The 16,077-nt window shown below is 32.6% G+C and overlaps 2 protein-coding genes across 12 annotated transcripts in view; one reads left to right on the top strand and one right to left on the bottom strand.

The window, feature by feature from the left end:
* The window catches only part of LOC148602814 (death-associated inhibitor of apoptosis 1-like), a 48,195-nt gene that overhangs the window by 11,147 nt on the left and 20,971 nt on the right, over positions 1 to 16,077 (top strand). For 9 of the 11 annotated variants that reach the window (XR_015916817.1, XR_015916815.1, XM_088553443.1 and 6 more), the window contains 8 exons: positions 3,157 to 3,207; positions 5,912 to 5,956; positions 6,995 to 7,033; positions 8,986 to 9,103; positions 9,898 to 10,061; positions 10,923 to 10,988; positions 14,620 to 14,688; positions 15,231 to 15,351. Coding sequence is in view for 8 of the 11 variants with exons in the window: in XM_088553443.1 (XP_088409569.1) it covers positions 3,157 to 3,207; positions 5,912 to 5,956; positions 6,995 to 7,033; positions 8,986 to 9,103; positions 9,898 to 10,061; positions 10,923 to 10,988; positions 14,620 to 14,688; positions 15,231 to 15,351 (673 nt within the window). In the remaining 3 variants the exon portion in view is untranslated. The remainder of the gene's footprint in view (positions 1 to 3,156; positions 3,208 to 5,911; positions 5,957 to 6,994; positions 7,034 to 8,985; positions 9,104 to 9,897; positions 10,062 to 10,922; positions 10,989 to 14,619; positions 14,689 to 15,230; positions 15,352 to 16,077) is intronic. The other 2 variants (XR_015916818.1, XM_088553441.1) reach the window with 1 other exon arrangement.
* The window catches only part of LOC148602813 (uncharacterized), a 55,669-nt gene continuing 51,468 nt past the window's right edge, over positions 11,877 to 16,077 (bottom strand). Inside the window, exon 5 of the mRNA XM_088553333.1 lies at positions 11,877 to 12,197. The gene's annotated coding sequence lies outside the window, so the exon portion shown is untranslated. The remainder of the gene's footprint in view (positions 12,198 to 16,077) is intronic.

The following is a 16,077-nucleotide window of genomic DNA, read 5'->3' as shown; positions in this document are numbered from 1 at the left end:
TTTATTCCTTTTCTGCAACATAGTAACAGATTAGAAATGATTACTTGCAAACCACGTACATACAAGCCAAACGAAATGATGAATATATTCCTTTAAGTTCTTTCCAAAAGACAACTCACTTGCACTTCCTCTTGTGTATAAATATTTAATAAGATTAGCAAGTTTCGAACCGTCGGAGTCCATTTGTCTGCTAATTTGTTGCCATTTTTCGAAACAAGAGACGTTTTGGTTTTGTCAATAGATAAGAGAGGTAACTCCATTGAAATGATGAATTTGAACTGTTCTAAAATGTCACCCTCCTTTTGGTCAATTGGCCTCACCCACAGCAGTCATGCATTGCAAGGATTTTTTCATAGTTGAGTTTTGACGAAAATTAGATCTTTCATGTACTGTGGCTACATTAGACATGGCTAGAAATGAGTACAGCCTTTCCAATTCTCTTCTGATACAACTGATTCTTGACAGCGAACAAAATATATGTCTCCGTACTGGTCATATATGGTCATATTATGACTTAACAAGTCTTGGGGCATCTTCTGTTCCAAAAGAACACAAATTGGTACATGTAATTTGTTCCCTTGATTACACTTGTTAAAGCTGTGAGATACATGTATATGAATATGTTCAGTCCTAGACAAAATTATTGTTCGTTATATTGGTTAGTGTACACATTTTGCTGACGTGCCTCTCAATGCTGACAAAGTAATTTTCTTTTCTAGTCATTGTTGTTTCAAGAGAGCTCATGATTGATTGTCTTAAAATTGATCTTAGGATTAACAAAACTTGTGTGCTACTCAAGATCATATTGGTTTACTCTTTTAGAAATGTCAATTCCCATGTAACCAAATAACACTTCCCATTTACAAAGCATGCACAAGAACTAATTAAACTGTAATACAACTATGAATACAATATTTGTGGATGTTTCAATACTATTGTCAGTAAGGTCTTAATTCGAATGAACAGAATGTATACAAGAATGAAGACTCTTCCAAGTTTAATGAATATGGGTCAAATGTGGTATATCAGTACAAATGAAAAAAGAATGTAAAAGGGGTGGGGGATCTAGCCTAACATTTGTTAATTTCTTCCAAATAACATGTAATATTAATCTATTATAATTTTTGTCAAACTTTAGCCACAGAACATTTGCTAGAGCTGTATTCAAGAAAAAAAAATGAGATATAATAGTTAAACAACAATGGCAGGTAAAATGTATTAAAGATTTTAAGACATCAAATAAGTACCCTGTAGCATATGGCAATTTGGTCTTATAAAGTACAGTTTAAGTCATAAACTCAACGTTTCAAATAATGATAAAAAAATTAATTTAGTGGATCCCTGACCACATATTCTGGCTTCTCCATACCTCACATTTTCTTAACATACCACAGGCCATGTATTCCTGTAAATTGGGGTCTCATTCGTCATACAATTGTTGTTTGGGATTATTTACTATCAAAACGACATTTAGAGATAAATACTTGATCAAGCATAACTGCCTTCGTTTGATTTATTGACCCTGAATTTACAAAGATGTGCATATCTTCGAACTTTTATTTTGCTAAATAGTGACACTGAAACTAGGGGCAATAACCACTCTCTAAAAATAAATAATAAAATTCCTGACCCATAGTATCTATGGTATTAAGAATCATACATTTTCCTAGCCTCAGGACCCCATTTTTGCTCATTATCAAAAGGTCCACGCATTCTGGCATTTCCTTGGTTCATTAAAAATATCTTATTATGCTTGTGTCCACTACTTACCAGTTGCAATGGCTGAATTAACTCATAGTACCTTTGTGTATTTTAAGCATTACTTCACTTAATAGACGCATCTCTACCTTTTAATTTCTCGGCTTCTTATTCCTTGACAATGCATTGTGAAATTATTCCACATCATACAAATACAAATCTTGAACTAGTTTTGGCCCGGATATGTTAATAGTGCATGTAACAAATTGTATATACTTTTGCCCTTTGGTTTTGGCTGAATTTTAGACCCCTTTCTGATAGAAGAACAGAACTTACAAAAGCACTACATATCTCTGTTTAAAATAGAAAGCCTTTGCAAAGAAACACCAATATATATATATGCTCACAGAATTTAAACTTCAACTCACTATTGCCATATTTAAGACTTTTCCAAAGTAACACATTAAAAACAAATGGATGAAGGTCGTCTGACTATTACTGTTGATGTCTACGGGAAGTGTTGAAAAGGGAGACAACTCCTCCTTAATGTAGGCGATTATAAGAAACACTTTTATACTCTTTTGAGAAAAGTTTTGAATACCGCACTAAGATTTAAATATATAGCTTCACAATATCTACTCTTCAAGAAATACGTGTTTATGAATTTTTGTGTAAAATGAGTGAGGAATACAACAAGAACGACTCAAACGTTGACTCAGTTGACTCAGTTGACCCCAATTCATGGGCTATTAAACAACAAAATATGTAAAGTTGTTGAGAGTATTTTTTGAAAATGTTCTAAAGGGTAACTTTAATGAAATGAGTAAATGGTATATGAGCATTAAGTCATTTTCTTATTCTCTTTTTTCTTACTTAATACCTCTAAATAGGTCAAATGGAATTCCAATAAAAATGAAATTCTTTTTCAATGGCAACCATAACACTAACATTAAATCACTGCTTATTTTCATAGTTCATATGACACGTATAGTATGCTAACTAAATATCGTCATAATCTGTAACTATGCATGTCCGACCAACATTGATCCTTAGGGAAAACCAGTGTTAAATATTTAAGAATAAACTATCCCTTAAGATACAGGAAGTGTGTTTGTGCTGTCAACACTATGATGTTAAATTGAAAGGAAACACCTTTTACGGAATCAATATGCAACATAATTTTTTGTTATGTAACTCGTGTGTTATTGCCAAACGATGAATTGAAAAGAAAAAAAGTTTGACAGAAATACAGTATCACACTTCTCATATGACTGTAAATCTCAAATTACCCATGATTTACTTAGTTTTATTTCTGCTGATTAATGTACTATTTCATTTAAAATAATATTGTCAAATTTGCAAATTTTATAAGTATATTCGTTTCCTTGAAATCCTCATTGATTTTCAGAATAGTGTTAATACAAATCAACAGTTATTCACAATTTATGCATATTTCAGCATATTAAGTCTCAGACGACCAACGATAATGTACGAAGTGCTCAAAGAAGGGTATGCTTATTGTGAATAGAAAAACAAACTTATAAAAAAAATGTCAAGGTGCATTTTATAAAGTATTTAATTCAGTTGCCTATATGAAAGCACACTGTAAAATATTTACAGTAGGACACAGAATAATAGCTTTCGCAGATCGCGTGGAACCTAATCGTCGGCTTCATTTAGGTTTGAAACATAGTACATTATGCAAGGTAGTAAACGCAGTTTATTCAATAATTAACTTCAGATGCTCGGTAAAATTAAATCGTTTTCTATGCAATTCATTGTGGACATTTTTGTTTCGGCTTAATAGTAATAAAATGAGGTTGAAAAAATAATATATAGATAAATATCAATAAACCGATCACAGCATGGCGATTGATGTTAACTGCAAGTACTTAAGGAGATGTAAACTCTATGGTTTGTGTAAAAGTATTAAATTTTGAGTTGCACTAAATTTTAGCTCACCTAACCAAAAACTATGTTAGCTTATGCAATCAGCAGTCGTCTGTAGTCGTTGTAATCGTCGTCGTCGTCGTCGTGGGCAAATTTTCAAAAACCTTCTTTTCTTAAACGCCTACATTGACAGGATGTAGAGTTGACACGTTTGTTTTCTAGTTTGTTCTGCACAAATGACATTTGAGATTTTTGATCCATGAACAAAAACATGGCTGCCGTTACTTAATATAGAACATAAGGGTCTGAAGGCAGGTTCTTTTTTTGTAAATAACTCAAACACCCTTGCTTTTAGCAAATTTCTGGCATGGTAATATTGTTCAGCATCATGGATGGACCTATGTCGAAATTTTCAAATTAATTCGTCAACTGAGTGAAGAGTTACGCTTCCTGAAACAGTTTTTTGGCATTTTTTGTATGTGAAATTTTGGAAATCTTCTTCTGAAAAACCATTGTACAGAATTCCATGAAAGTTTTAAATATTTTTCCTTTATTACACATAAAATGTCCCTTGAGATTTTAGACTCGTGAAACAACATGGCCGCCGTTACTAAAAATATAAAAAAAGGGTCAGAAGGGAGTTTTTGGTAAATAATTCATTAACCGTTACCTGTAACAGGTAATAATATCGCTTAGCATCATTAGACGGACCTGTGCCGAAATCTAAAAAAAACATTCGTCGACTGGTCACTGAAACAATGTTCGTGTTGTTTTTTCACTAGTACAACTTTTTAATATCATTTAATGTAAATACGCATATTAGTTGTTTTGTGTATTATGCTCAAAATGACTGTTGTGACTTTTAATCCGCGAACTGATAGGCTGCCTATACTAACAAGAGGCTCCTACGAGTCTAAATCGTTTACCTAGTTAAGTTTTGCCTCTCTAAGAAAATACATTTAAAAAAAGGTTGTCCAACAATTTTGACTCAAGAAGACTTTTGTAAGCCTTTTTACAAAATTCGTTCTATCTATCATAGTTTTCAAGATATTAGCTGAAAACTGTAAAAAAAACAGCCATTTTACCCCTTTCAAGGAAAATAGTTCTTACAAGGAGTCATCTGACAATTTTTTTCCTAAAGACTTTTGTGTTTCTAATAATAAGGATCATTTCAGCCATTAAAAGAATTTGGCAAAACCTAATGGTTTTGAACATATATGCGAAAAAACTACTTTCTGACCCCGACGTTCTATTTTCAATAACAGTGGCCATCAAAAATCCCCACATCGGTCCTATGCAGAATATCCCAAGAGACTTTCATAGTAAGTTTGTATTCAATTGGTAACATAGTGTCAGAGGAGACGATTTTAGAAAAAAAATGACATTAAACATAGCAAAAACCGTAAAAAAAGGAATAACTCTAACATGGCTCAATGGACTAGAACGAATATTTAACCACAGATAGATCTCATTATACTGAATAGTTTTGCTCTACTGTCAGAATTTGGCTAAACCTTCCGGTTTTGGAGATGTATTGGAAAAACTACTATCCGACCCCTATTTTCTATTTTAGTAACAGCTGCAATGTTTTTCGACGCGTCAAAACATCTTCATATCAGTTCGATCCAAAACGCCCAAACGAACATTCATAACAAGTTTGATTCAAATTCGTCAAGTAGTGACGGAGAAGGAAAGTTTTGAAAAAAATATTAACGACGACTGACGACGATGACAACGGACGACGACGACGACGGACGCCAAGGGATGGCAATAGTTCACTTCGTCTTCGGCCAGGCGAGCAAAAATGGAACATAGGGGTCGTAGGACAGTTCTTTTCTGGTTTAAGTCCTGCGCTTGACAATTCACTTGATTTTAACTTAGTCTGTCTCATATCTGAAGTTTTCAAATAGGCAAATGGTCAACCAGGTAAACGATTCAGCCTCTCTCTTGAGCCTCTAGTTTCCTATTCTTAATGGGAAGTATAAAAGCGCGAAAAATTGTATCTACGAAATGTTTTCTTTTGCACAGTATAACCCCAATCATTTTTTGAAACCGACAAATTTGATACCCGTAAATTTGACATAACATTTACAGTTTTTCATGTAGTTTAAGTTCCCTTTATTTTTCCGAACGAAAAATATAATGTCCGGGAAGAAACAGAAAATGACTGTCCTTGCAGAAAAAAGTTACCATTTCCATAACAAAACAAATAAAATTATAATTTATTATTCGGTTTCAGGAAAAAGATTTAAATTTAACGATTACAGTCTGACATAACAAAATTGTTTAATGAACATTTTTTCACAAATGAAGTATATTACAGAATATTGAGTCGGAGATTATTAACGAACAAAGTGTTCAAAATGAGGTATTTTAATTTTTACTAGAACTTACTGATCTAGATATGTGAAAATACATATTTTTCTTACGTATTTAATTTCCAACAGTGATGTCATATTGAAAGGGACATCTTTAAGCCACTTTTTTTCGGAATCAATACACAATATATATATGTTTATGTAACACATGTGTTTTTACCAAACGATGACATAAATTGAAACAAAAACAAAAACAAAAAACAAAAAAACAAAAAAAAAAACACAAAAAAAAACAAAAGAAACAAAAAAAAAAAAAAAAAAACCAAGCAAACAAAATCAAAGAGTAACAGAAATACAATATCACATTTTTCATATGACCATAATTCTAATCATGAGATTCTTTATGCGTATAATCGTTTTTGTTTGATCGAGAACGTCGTTGCCAGAAAGTTCATACATGCATGAACTTCGCCAGATCGTTTATACTTACATGAACGCCAGTCAACGTGAAACCAATATGGCGGCCGCGTAGTTGGAAAAAGTGTGTTTACGAACTGAACGGCATAATATAGCCGTAAGAACAGTTTATTACATGCACATTGATTTCACCGGTCAAGTTTGTTTATTTTCAATGCCAACTATCACTTCGTCCTTACCGCCTTCACTGTTGTTGTGCAGTCGATTATGTGTAGTTATGTGTAAATATTCGTCCGCACTCCCATACGTGTGCAAAGGAATGTATGTGTATTAATGAAGCGTAAACATAAACACAATATATATCAATATAACCGACTGAGGGTCTCAGAGGGTAAATTTGGCTGTCTGATAGAATTATAAGGATTGAACAGCTATTTCGGTCGTTCATGCGCGTATGAACGGATCTCGGAGCTTCCAAACCCAAATGAACGGCCGAAAATAGCTGTTCAATCCTATAGTAAAGCCAAAATTACCTATGATATAAAATGATATTATCAAAGTTGCAAGTTTTCTTTGATATCCTAATTCTTTTTTAAAGATACAATTTGTATATTAAATTAAAATATTGTTAATACATATCAGCAATTAAACACAAACAACGCATATTTCAGTCCCAGACGACCAAAGATATAAGAAGTGCTCAAGAAAGGGTATGCTTATTGTGAATAGTAAAAACTGATAAAAATGTGTCGAGGAGTAATCAAGGGAACCAAGGTTATAGCAGTTATTAAAAGAATGTAATCCAAGGACAAATACCAGACATGGAAAACAGACACACACAACAAAGAACACAAAGCAACTAAAATCATACATACAAAGTAACAAAAGGAAATGAGCAACTCGAACTCCATTAAAAATTGGAAGCATGGAAAAGGGGCAACAGCAGGGTAAGCCTTCTCAGGTTTTCTAGTAAAACTTGTGATGACTTCAATCTTGTACCAACAAACCATGTTCCAAAAGCCTTTTGTTAGAGTTCTAGCTCGATAAAAAAAGCTTGTGTAATATCGGCAAACTCAGGCATAACGTATGAGGTGTGATATGAACACTCCATACGATGGTGCTGAAGCGATGTTGCCACAGATGAAAGAAAAGATGACAATTCTGATTGGAAATGCATCACGTTTGTCGTACAGTTTAGTCAATAGTTTTATTTTACCATCGATTTCTAAATGTAGGTCAAGATATGAGGCTGACTTCACAGTGTCTGTAGTATCCTTTATTCCAAGTTCTTTTGGGTAAATGCGGTGTATGAAGTCCACGAAATCGGGATTGTTTAAAGATAATACGTCATCTATATAGCGGAAACTGAGATTGAAGGATCTAGGCAAACGATATCCTTTCTTTCGGAACTATATATTTGTATCTAGGTGTATTGGAAAAACAACGATGTGCTATGCTTTTTTAAGTCAGGATATTAACTGAGTATGGGGAATAGAAGTATATAGTGTTGAAAAGCATAGGTTTTGATGCTCTTATGTATTCTGATTGTCTTTAAAGGATCGTTCGATTTTTTTCGGATCCACATTGAATTAATACCACTACGGGAGTAACAAGTGTTGTGGTAGGACTGCAGACTCTCTTTGACAGTTGTGAGTATAGAAGTTAAAAGTTTTGAAAGAGGTTTGGTGGAACATTTTGGAGATCCAGCTATGAAACGTTGTTTGTATGGATTCTTGTGAAGTTTAGGAATCCAGTACATCGAAGGTAAATCGCAATCATCGTCCTTGGTAAAGAGACCAAAAGAGGATAGTACAGATTCATTGTTTACCACAATCTCTTCTTTGGAGAGTGTGGTTGCAGTATAGGTCTTATCACTGCTATTTTTTTTCGTCTACCACTTATGATAAACATTGGATGTAAAACGTTTTGCAGACACAAACAATGTTGTTTTGGGCTTTGTCTGCTGGTGCGACAACATATTTGCCATGTATAGTAGACAATGTTTTTGCTACGTCTTTAAAAACAGATGTAGCTTTGGAACACATTGACCTACTTTCATTCGTTTCAAAATTAAATACCTCAAAGCCTTCAACGACTCTGACAGAGAATCAATATATTTTGTTCTCGTTTTATCCTTGCATTGTCCTCCACGGCATCCATAAGAACTTTAAAGTTATAATTCCAATTTATGGAGCGTGGTTTACGGTGCTTGGCAACTTTAGAAAGGATACCACGAAGAGATTCGTTTTCGATGACGGTTAAACCTCCCGTAACGACGTGACCAGAAGGACCATATTTGAACGGAGAGATTTTGCAAGAACAGTCAGGTGGCTTAGCCTTGAAATCCTCAATCTCGAGGTTCTGCAATTTTCCTCTAACGCTTTTAATTTATTTGTTGTATATGAATGCACAGTATTAAGTTTTTTTACAATAGAACTTCGCAAGTACAAATGTTCACTTGACACAAAATCTAAAACATTTCCATGAGAAGTGCGGTGTTAACTCAGATCAAATAATTTTCAAGTTATGCCATTGTAATGAAAAATAAATATTTCCATTTTTTAATATTTATCATATCTTAAAAACGCTATGTGAATATTTTCATGAACTTGTCGAAGGGTGTCCTTATCAATGATTCAATTACATATTATACTGTTTACAGATTCCAAAATATCCGGATAAGGTCTCATTCCAAAATAGATTATGGACATACAGAAATTTTCCAAACAAAGGTACCCCAACACCGAACGACCTTGCCCAAGCTGGATTTTTCTACAAAGGTTAGTAAACCTATTTTCAATATTATTAAGATAGTTCACAATAAACTCAAACCGTTTATGAAAATGTTTTGAGCAATTAATGTTTGTTTCTCGTTCATAATATATGTAAAATGTTAACAAAGCCAACACGTTGAGACATTGTATAGCCTTGCTCTTTTTGTTTCTTCTCTACATAGGTAGTGAACACATTTTTCCAAATTATTGAAATAGTTACCTTTGAACTTAAGATGGCACGGGTTAACTAAAAAAACTATAGAAATGTCTTGAGCATTAATTTTGGATAGTCTTTCAATAAAAACGTACAAAAGTATGACAACAATTTTGAAAGTTTTCAAAATGTATACAGAATATTATGACGATCTTTTATTGAAAAAAGGTGAAAAGGTCAATAAATCTAGCTTAACTAAAACAGAGCGTTTTTTGTTTTGATATTGGATCATTCTTAAAGACAAAAAAAGAAAAAAAAACACAGTAATACAGGAAGTATTTAAAAAGCTTTAATAACAGTAATGCGTATCTGGATCATATCATGTTGAAGTAAATTATGAATATTGGTGCATTTAAACCATAATGTGGGCATATACGTTTATCATACAAAGCGCTGCAACGTTTACAATACCTAAATTATTTCAACTTTTTATGGTAATTTGATTTGTCAGTATATTCACGATACGCAGAAAACAAAAATACCAAACTGTTCCCACAGAAAATGAACCTCCATGAAATCCATTAAAGCAACAACACATATTAAGATTGTATCGTTGTTAAGCAAGTAAGATACAATTACTTTGTAGGATGGGCAGACAATGTGCACTGCTTTAGCTGTGGATTGGGTCTTCGAAATTGGAAATTCGACGATAATCCGTGGGTGGAACATGCCCGATGGTTCCCAAAATGTAAATACCTGCGTCATGAAAAAGGTGACGAATTTGTGAATGAAGTACAGAGAGTGATTAAGGTATATAGCTTGACGGTGGACGTTTGAAACAAAATCAACATCCAATAGTCTACTGACGACTATCGAATTTCAATAATATAACAATAAACTCACATCTTCTCAGTATTAAATCCCTCATTCACGACTCCAGTTACATCACAATATTCATCTTGTATGATATATTTTAGTCGACTAACAGCACTGATCAAAATTAAATTGAATATATATGTATAGGCCTCTGTACATAATCATCATGCGTATAATGACCTGAAAATTACAAAGTAAACTTTAATTGCAACTCAAACTCATACCATTGTAAGATTTATCTACAGCAACAGTGCCTGCACTAAGTCCAGGTGTCTGGACTACCCCATCGGCCAGAGTATAAAATAAACCTTTCGTAGAGAGGTAGAAACTTCCTCATAGATTTTATATAGGTTTGAAACCTAGTACATTACGCATGATAGTAAATGAAGTTATCCAATAACTTACTGAAGATGTCCGGTAAAATTATCAGTCGTTTTCTATGCAGTTCATTGTGGACATATCCGTCTCTGCTAAATAGTAATAAATTGCGGTTGAAATAGTAATATTTGTCTATATATCAATAAATTGATGAAGCCGCGAAAATTAATACCCGCAAATATGTTTATTTGACATAATACGTTTATAGTGTTATATTTATCTCAATTTTCCTTCACGTTTTCAAACGAAAAAAATATGACCGGGAACAAACAATAAATGACTTTCCTTTCTAAGAAAATTTACCTTTTTCCTTAAATCAAATAAAAAAATGCAGTTTATCATTCGGTTTAACCGAAAATTAAAGATTAAAGTTTACAGTTTGGCATAATGGATGTGTTTAACGAACATTTTTTTCAGAAAGGTATATTACAGAGTATTGAGTTGGAGATCACTAACGATACAGAACAAAGTGTTGGAGAAAGGGTAAAGTTATTTTAGTACATCATACTGATATAGATACTTAACTGTCTTCACTGTCATTCTATTATGGACCCAGGCAGAGGTCCATACATCAAGGTATACAGAAGTCTACCAAACTTGTACTAAATAGTACCTAAATGAAGCAAAGCTTGGGTAGGATTTCATTTTTTAATTTTTTTTTGAATAAGAAGAGGCTAAAATGAGGACCATCTCTAGGTCCCCCTTTTTGGCCCCTGAAATTCATCAAAATTCCTAAAAATCACAAAATTTCAACACCATACTGAAATGATCCTGATTAAAAACAAGGCAATCGAAGGTTATAACTATATAAATGTATCAATTATCTTTATGTCTGAGCTAAAATGTAACAAATTTTAAGTTACACTTTAAGGGAAATAAATTTTGACGTAGGATGAATTTTCAAAATTGAAAAACTACCAAATAGTGCCAATCTTCAAACAAAATTAAAAAAAAAAGAATGGACGCCTCGTTTTCATTCTAAATAATTTCTAATTAAAGATTTAGACTTACCTTTTACATTATATCAAGGTTTTATTCGTTCTGAGGATTAAGTAATTTTTCGTAAATTTTAAAATTGCATATTAAAAAAAATTAAAAACACTGAAAAAAGAGTTATTTCCCTTAAAAAATCATATCTTAGATAAAATGTAGTTTCTTTTTAAGTAGTGCTCATTGACTGTTTTCATTTATTTTTATTCAATACCACAATTCAAATGAGTTGGCTTACTTAAAATGTTTTTAAATGAAAAAAAAGGAGGAGGGGTTGTTAAATGTACTCCCATATACATGGATGAATATCAATTTCTACTTAATGCATAACAACAACATTTGGATTGAAAATAGCATCTTGTGAAAATAACACCACAAAATTTTATTTCTGTCTTGTTGATAACTCCTCTAAACTTTAAAACTGTTTACATTTTGATTTTAAATTTCTTTCAAGTTTCAAATACAAATTCACATTTAACATATTTTTCCGTACATAATATACAGTATAGTGTACTAGTTTACAAATCTCATACATTTTTCTTGGTTTTCATAGACAATTCCAATCTGTTTGTTTTGAACTGTACTGGAAGTCTCCATGATCTTTAAAAGGCAATACGCTAAAAGACTCTTTACGTTCTGCACAAAAATCCAATCATTTGGGCAAAATGTATGTCTCCCACACTAATCACAGGCATTGATAATCTGAAATAAATAATTTCACAGAATTCGCTTACTACAAGAAGTTTCTCTTTCCTCAAATACATGTTCATGTATATCACATACTCTGACATCTTTGTCTGATAAGGGCCCATCCAGTTATGTTTTTGTTTTCTGTGAATTTTATTTATTCTCATTAGACTGACTGTCCAATACTTTTGACTGATTATAGGTTATTTAGTCTGCACATGGTACTTGCCAACAACTACATATGTACATTGCAACATTTGTAGTGCTAGTTTCTCATGTTGGAAAAACGTTTTCGGCAATCACTGTTTTTCAACAGGAAACTACTTTCCGAATTACTTTTCAAAGCTAGGGTCAGAACAACTAAACTTCCATTGTCAATAATACATTTCTCTTGAGATGTAGGTCATGAAAAAATATGTCACTGGCACCTTTGTTCTCAACTGCACTTTCACATAATTTCTTCAGTTGATTAGTATTTTAGAAAGCTACCCTGTACTAAACTGAGGTGATATTAAATAGTTAATATCCAGGGAATATAACACCTATATTGGTTCAAGTGAAAATTATTTAATGAAATCATTGCATGTTTGATAATGGTTTATAGTGGCGGATCCAGGATTTTAGATTAGGTTGGAAGGGGTGGGGGGCGCACAGATAAAAATTTTTGAGGTTAATTTTTTGAAATATTCTTCTAGATTCGGAGCAATGTAGATATATTTGTAGGTAAAATAAACAACTCTTCATGCTTACACGCATATGGCAGTTCATGGCTTGGATCCCTTGCTGAGACACACAATAATATAAAATCGGTAGTCATGCACTGCTTCTCTCCGTAGCATGTGCCATATGAGAGGTTGAATTATGAATGAATGGCAGGGAAACAGAATAATGAGTCTGACTGCCTATCTGAGGGCTGTCACTACTGTCATGTCAAGCAGCAGGCAAGGCAAACTTGATTGATCAAACATTCTCTTCCTTGAAATGCACGAAAAAAGGGAGAATAATAAATCACAATCAACAAAATCAAGATAGAAATGGCCTTTATAAAAAGTGACAGGTGAATATGAAAAACTAGCTACATGTGTCAATTTCATTATGACTTGAAAACACAGGTCCCCATTTCAGATAGAGCCTTGCTCTCTAAGTACTCTCCTGTGAGGTAATGGGGTCTGCGCTTTAGTATTATGCTTTGTAGCCCACCATGGCATGACCGTGTATAATATAATTTGCTACATTGTACATAAGACTTTGAATATTATATCTTTTCAAACTGTAATTTATAAAGGATGAAGTCTCCATAATGGTACTCGATAACAGTAGAATCAGATACCGAATACAATGTCCAGTGGACAGTATGTCATGGCTTTGGTACCTGGCTCCATCGATTGTGGTGATCTGAATAGCTACAAAATCATAGCTACTGCCATTTTTTTATATTTAGTAATTTAAACGGTCACAAATAATAAATATAAAAATAATAATAATAAACGAGCAACCTCAATAGCTACATATTTACAGCTAGGGACTGAAACAATTTCAATTAACAAAGTTTTACCAAATTGTATAGAAAAATAAATTGAAGATGATATAAAACTGTAAAAACTTTCTGAGAAAATTTTTCTTTTCCTTAAGGTAGTAGACCTGGGGTACCCCCAAAAGTTTTCCCATAACTGTGGCGCATCATTGGACAATATTTAAAAAAAATTATGATGGCTTAAATCATAATGATATTCAAATAAGGTTACTCAATATCAAATTATGGTGACTTATATTGATGAAAGAGCACTGCCGGGCACAGCATGTGTCAACTACTGTTGCAAATTAATGTTACAAAAAATTTAAAAAAATCATACTTCTGCACGAAGGGACAAACTTGCTCATAGCTCAATGCGGGATAGAGTCAACAATATGAAAACAGAAAGCTTGAAGTCTTATAAGAAAAAGTATGTTTTTTTTTATTTTTTATCTCTAACAGGTTAAGGAGTTATAAAACTGTCAATGTTATTGGTTAGCCATACTGTCCCATGGCATAGATTATTTTTATACTACAATTTAAATATTTCATCTAAAGGTTTGCAGTAGAAGGCATCATTTCAAACGTTTCCCCACCTTATAAAAATACATTGCTCAACGTCCCCATCTGAAATATTTAATTAATACTTCAAAAGAGCAGTTACTGGAGCTGGCATCTTTGTTATAGAACTTGAACCCTTTCTCTGAGTTATTTCCCTTTAACATCAGTATCACTTCAAAGCGTGCATATTAGGAGTCATTCAAACGGTCTAGTGACTAAAATCCTTCCACTTTGGATTACCCCCTTACCCCAGGTCTACTACCTTAAACCAAATAAAAAAAAATGTAGTTTAACAATTGGTTTCACCAAAAGTTTAAGATTAAAGTTAGCATAATAGATGTGTTAAATGAACATTTTTTCCAGACACAAAGAATATTAGAGAGTATTGAGTCGAAGATGACTAACGACAGAGAACAAAGTGTTCAAGAAAAGGTATAACTATTTTTACTACAACATACTGATACTTAAAACACATTTTGTTTCGCATTCAATTTCTTTGCTTTATTTTGAAATAAAATGTATGGAAAAGAAATTTTCTAAATATCCAGTAAATTATAAATTCATAAACTTGAGGGTTTAAAAACATTGCTTTGCAATTAATTAGTTTTAATACTATATTTTAATTTAAAAAAAAAAAACAGCAATTGCTAAAACGTCCTTTAAAAACAAAACTTGGGGAAAAAATAACACAATACAAATTTCGACTTTGAATAAAGTGAAATTATATGAAAAATTAATTTTGAGAATTGTATTTAATATACCACGGCGTTGTACCAAGTACAAATGTGTAATGGAAATCGAAACAATTCCACCTGAAGTAAAAGGCAATCCCGGAACTAGGCAAATCTGATAAACAAATATATTTTCAGTCTTTTGATATTTATTAAACCTTTGAAACATTCTTTGAACGCCTTCTAGAAAATCTCAAATGGTGTAATAATCAATGATTCGATTAACTATCATACTCCTTTCAGAAACACATTCCCAAATATCCGGGTATGACCTTGTTCACAGAAAGATTACAGACATACCATAATTTTCCAAAAGCAACCCCAACACCTGATACACTTACTCATGCAGGATTTTTCTACACAGGTTGGTTAACACGATTTTTGACATTGCTTTAAAAGTTTTAATATTAAATCTAAATGATTTGAGCATTTAACTTTCATTTATTTTTATTTGTTTGTCATGATATGTGTTCCAACTTGCAAACTTAATACATAAAAGAACTATAATATGACAAATAAAACGACTACATAAGCCTAACTTAAATAACATATTCATATTAAGTTCATGCTGCCCAATTTTTAAAACAGAACATGTGAAAACAGGAACAAAAGAGTCATATATTAAGCTGGAAGAATAGAAAGATGCAAGTCAATCATTATAATATTTTACGCAATTAGTGATTCTGGTGCATCCAAAATGAGACATGTGCTAAAATTGTGTCTTGTAAAGTTTATATCTTACATTATTAAAGGAGATATGACAGAAAAAAATCCATTTTCAATTTTTGGTTTATTTGATTTATCACACCTAATCTATATCATAAAAACTCCCCTTGTAATCACTTACATGATTTCATTGAAGACAAATTGATTCAAAGTCAACGATGATCAAAGCCATACGAATTTTAATTAGCCACGTGGGCATGTGACCGTGCTACGTCATTGGTTGTCAAGTCATAGATCGACTTGTTAAAATACGTTGGGCTTCTGCACTTTTTACATGATTTCTACGAATGAGAGTGACAATAATGAAAGTTTTGTTTTGCCAGCGGACATATACTTACAGTTGTATCTATTTAAACAACTTTGT

This window comes from Perna viridis, chromosome 11 (assembly GCF_037379345.1).
Source record: "Perna viridis isolate PV_CMFRI_1.1 ecotype Kerala chromosome 11, ASM3737934v1, whole genome shotgun sequence".
Classification (NCBI taxonomy): domain Eukaryota; kingdom Metazoa; phylum Mollusca; class Bivalvia; order Mytilida; family Mytilidae; genus Perna; species Perna viridis.
The sequence above is the reverse complement of the archived record's forward strand: the minus strand, read 5'-3'. Positions and strand labels throughout refer to the sequence as shown.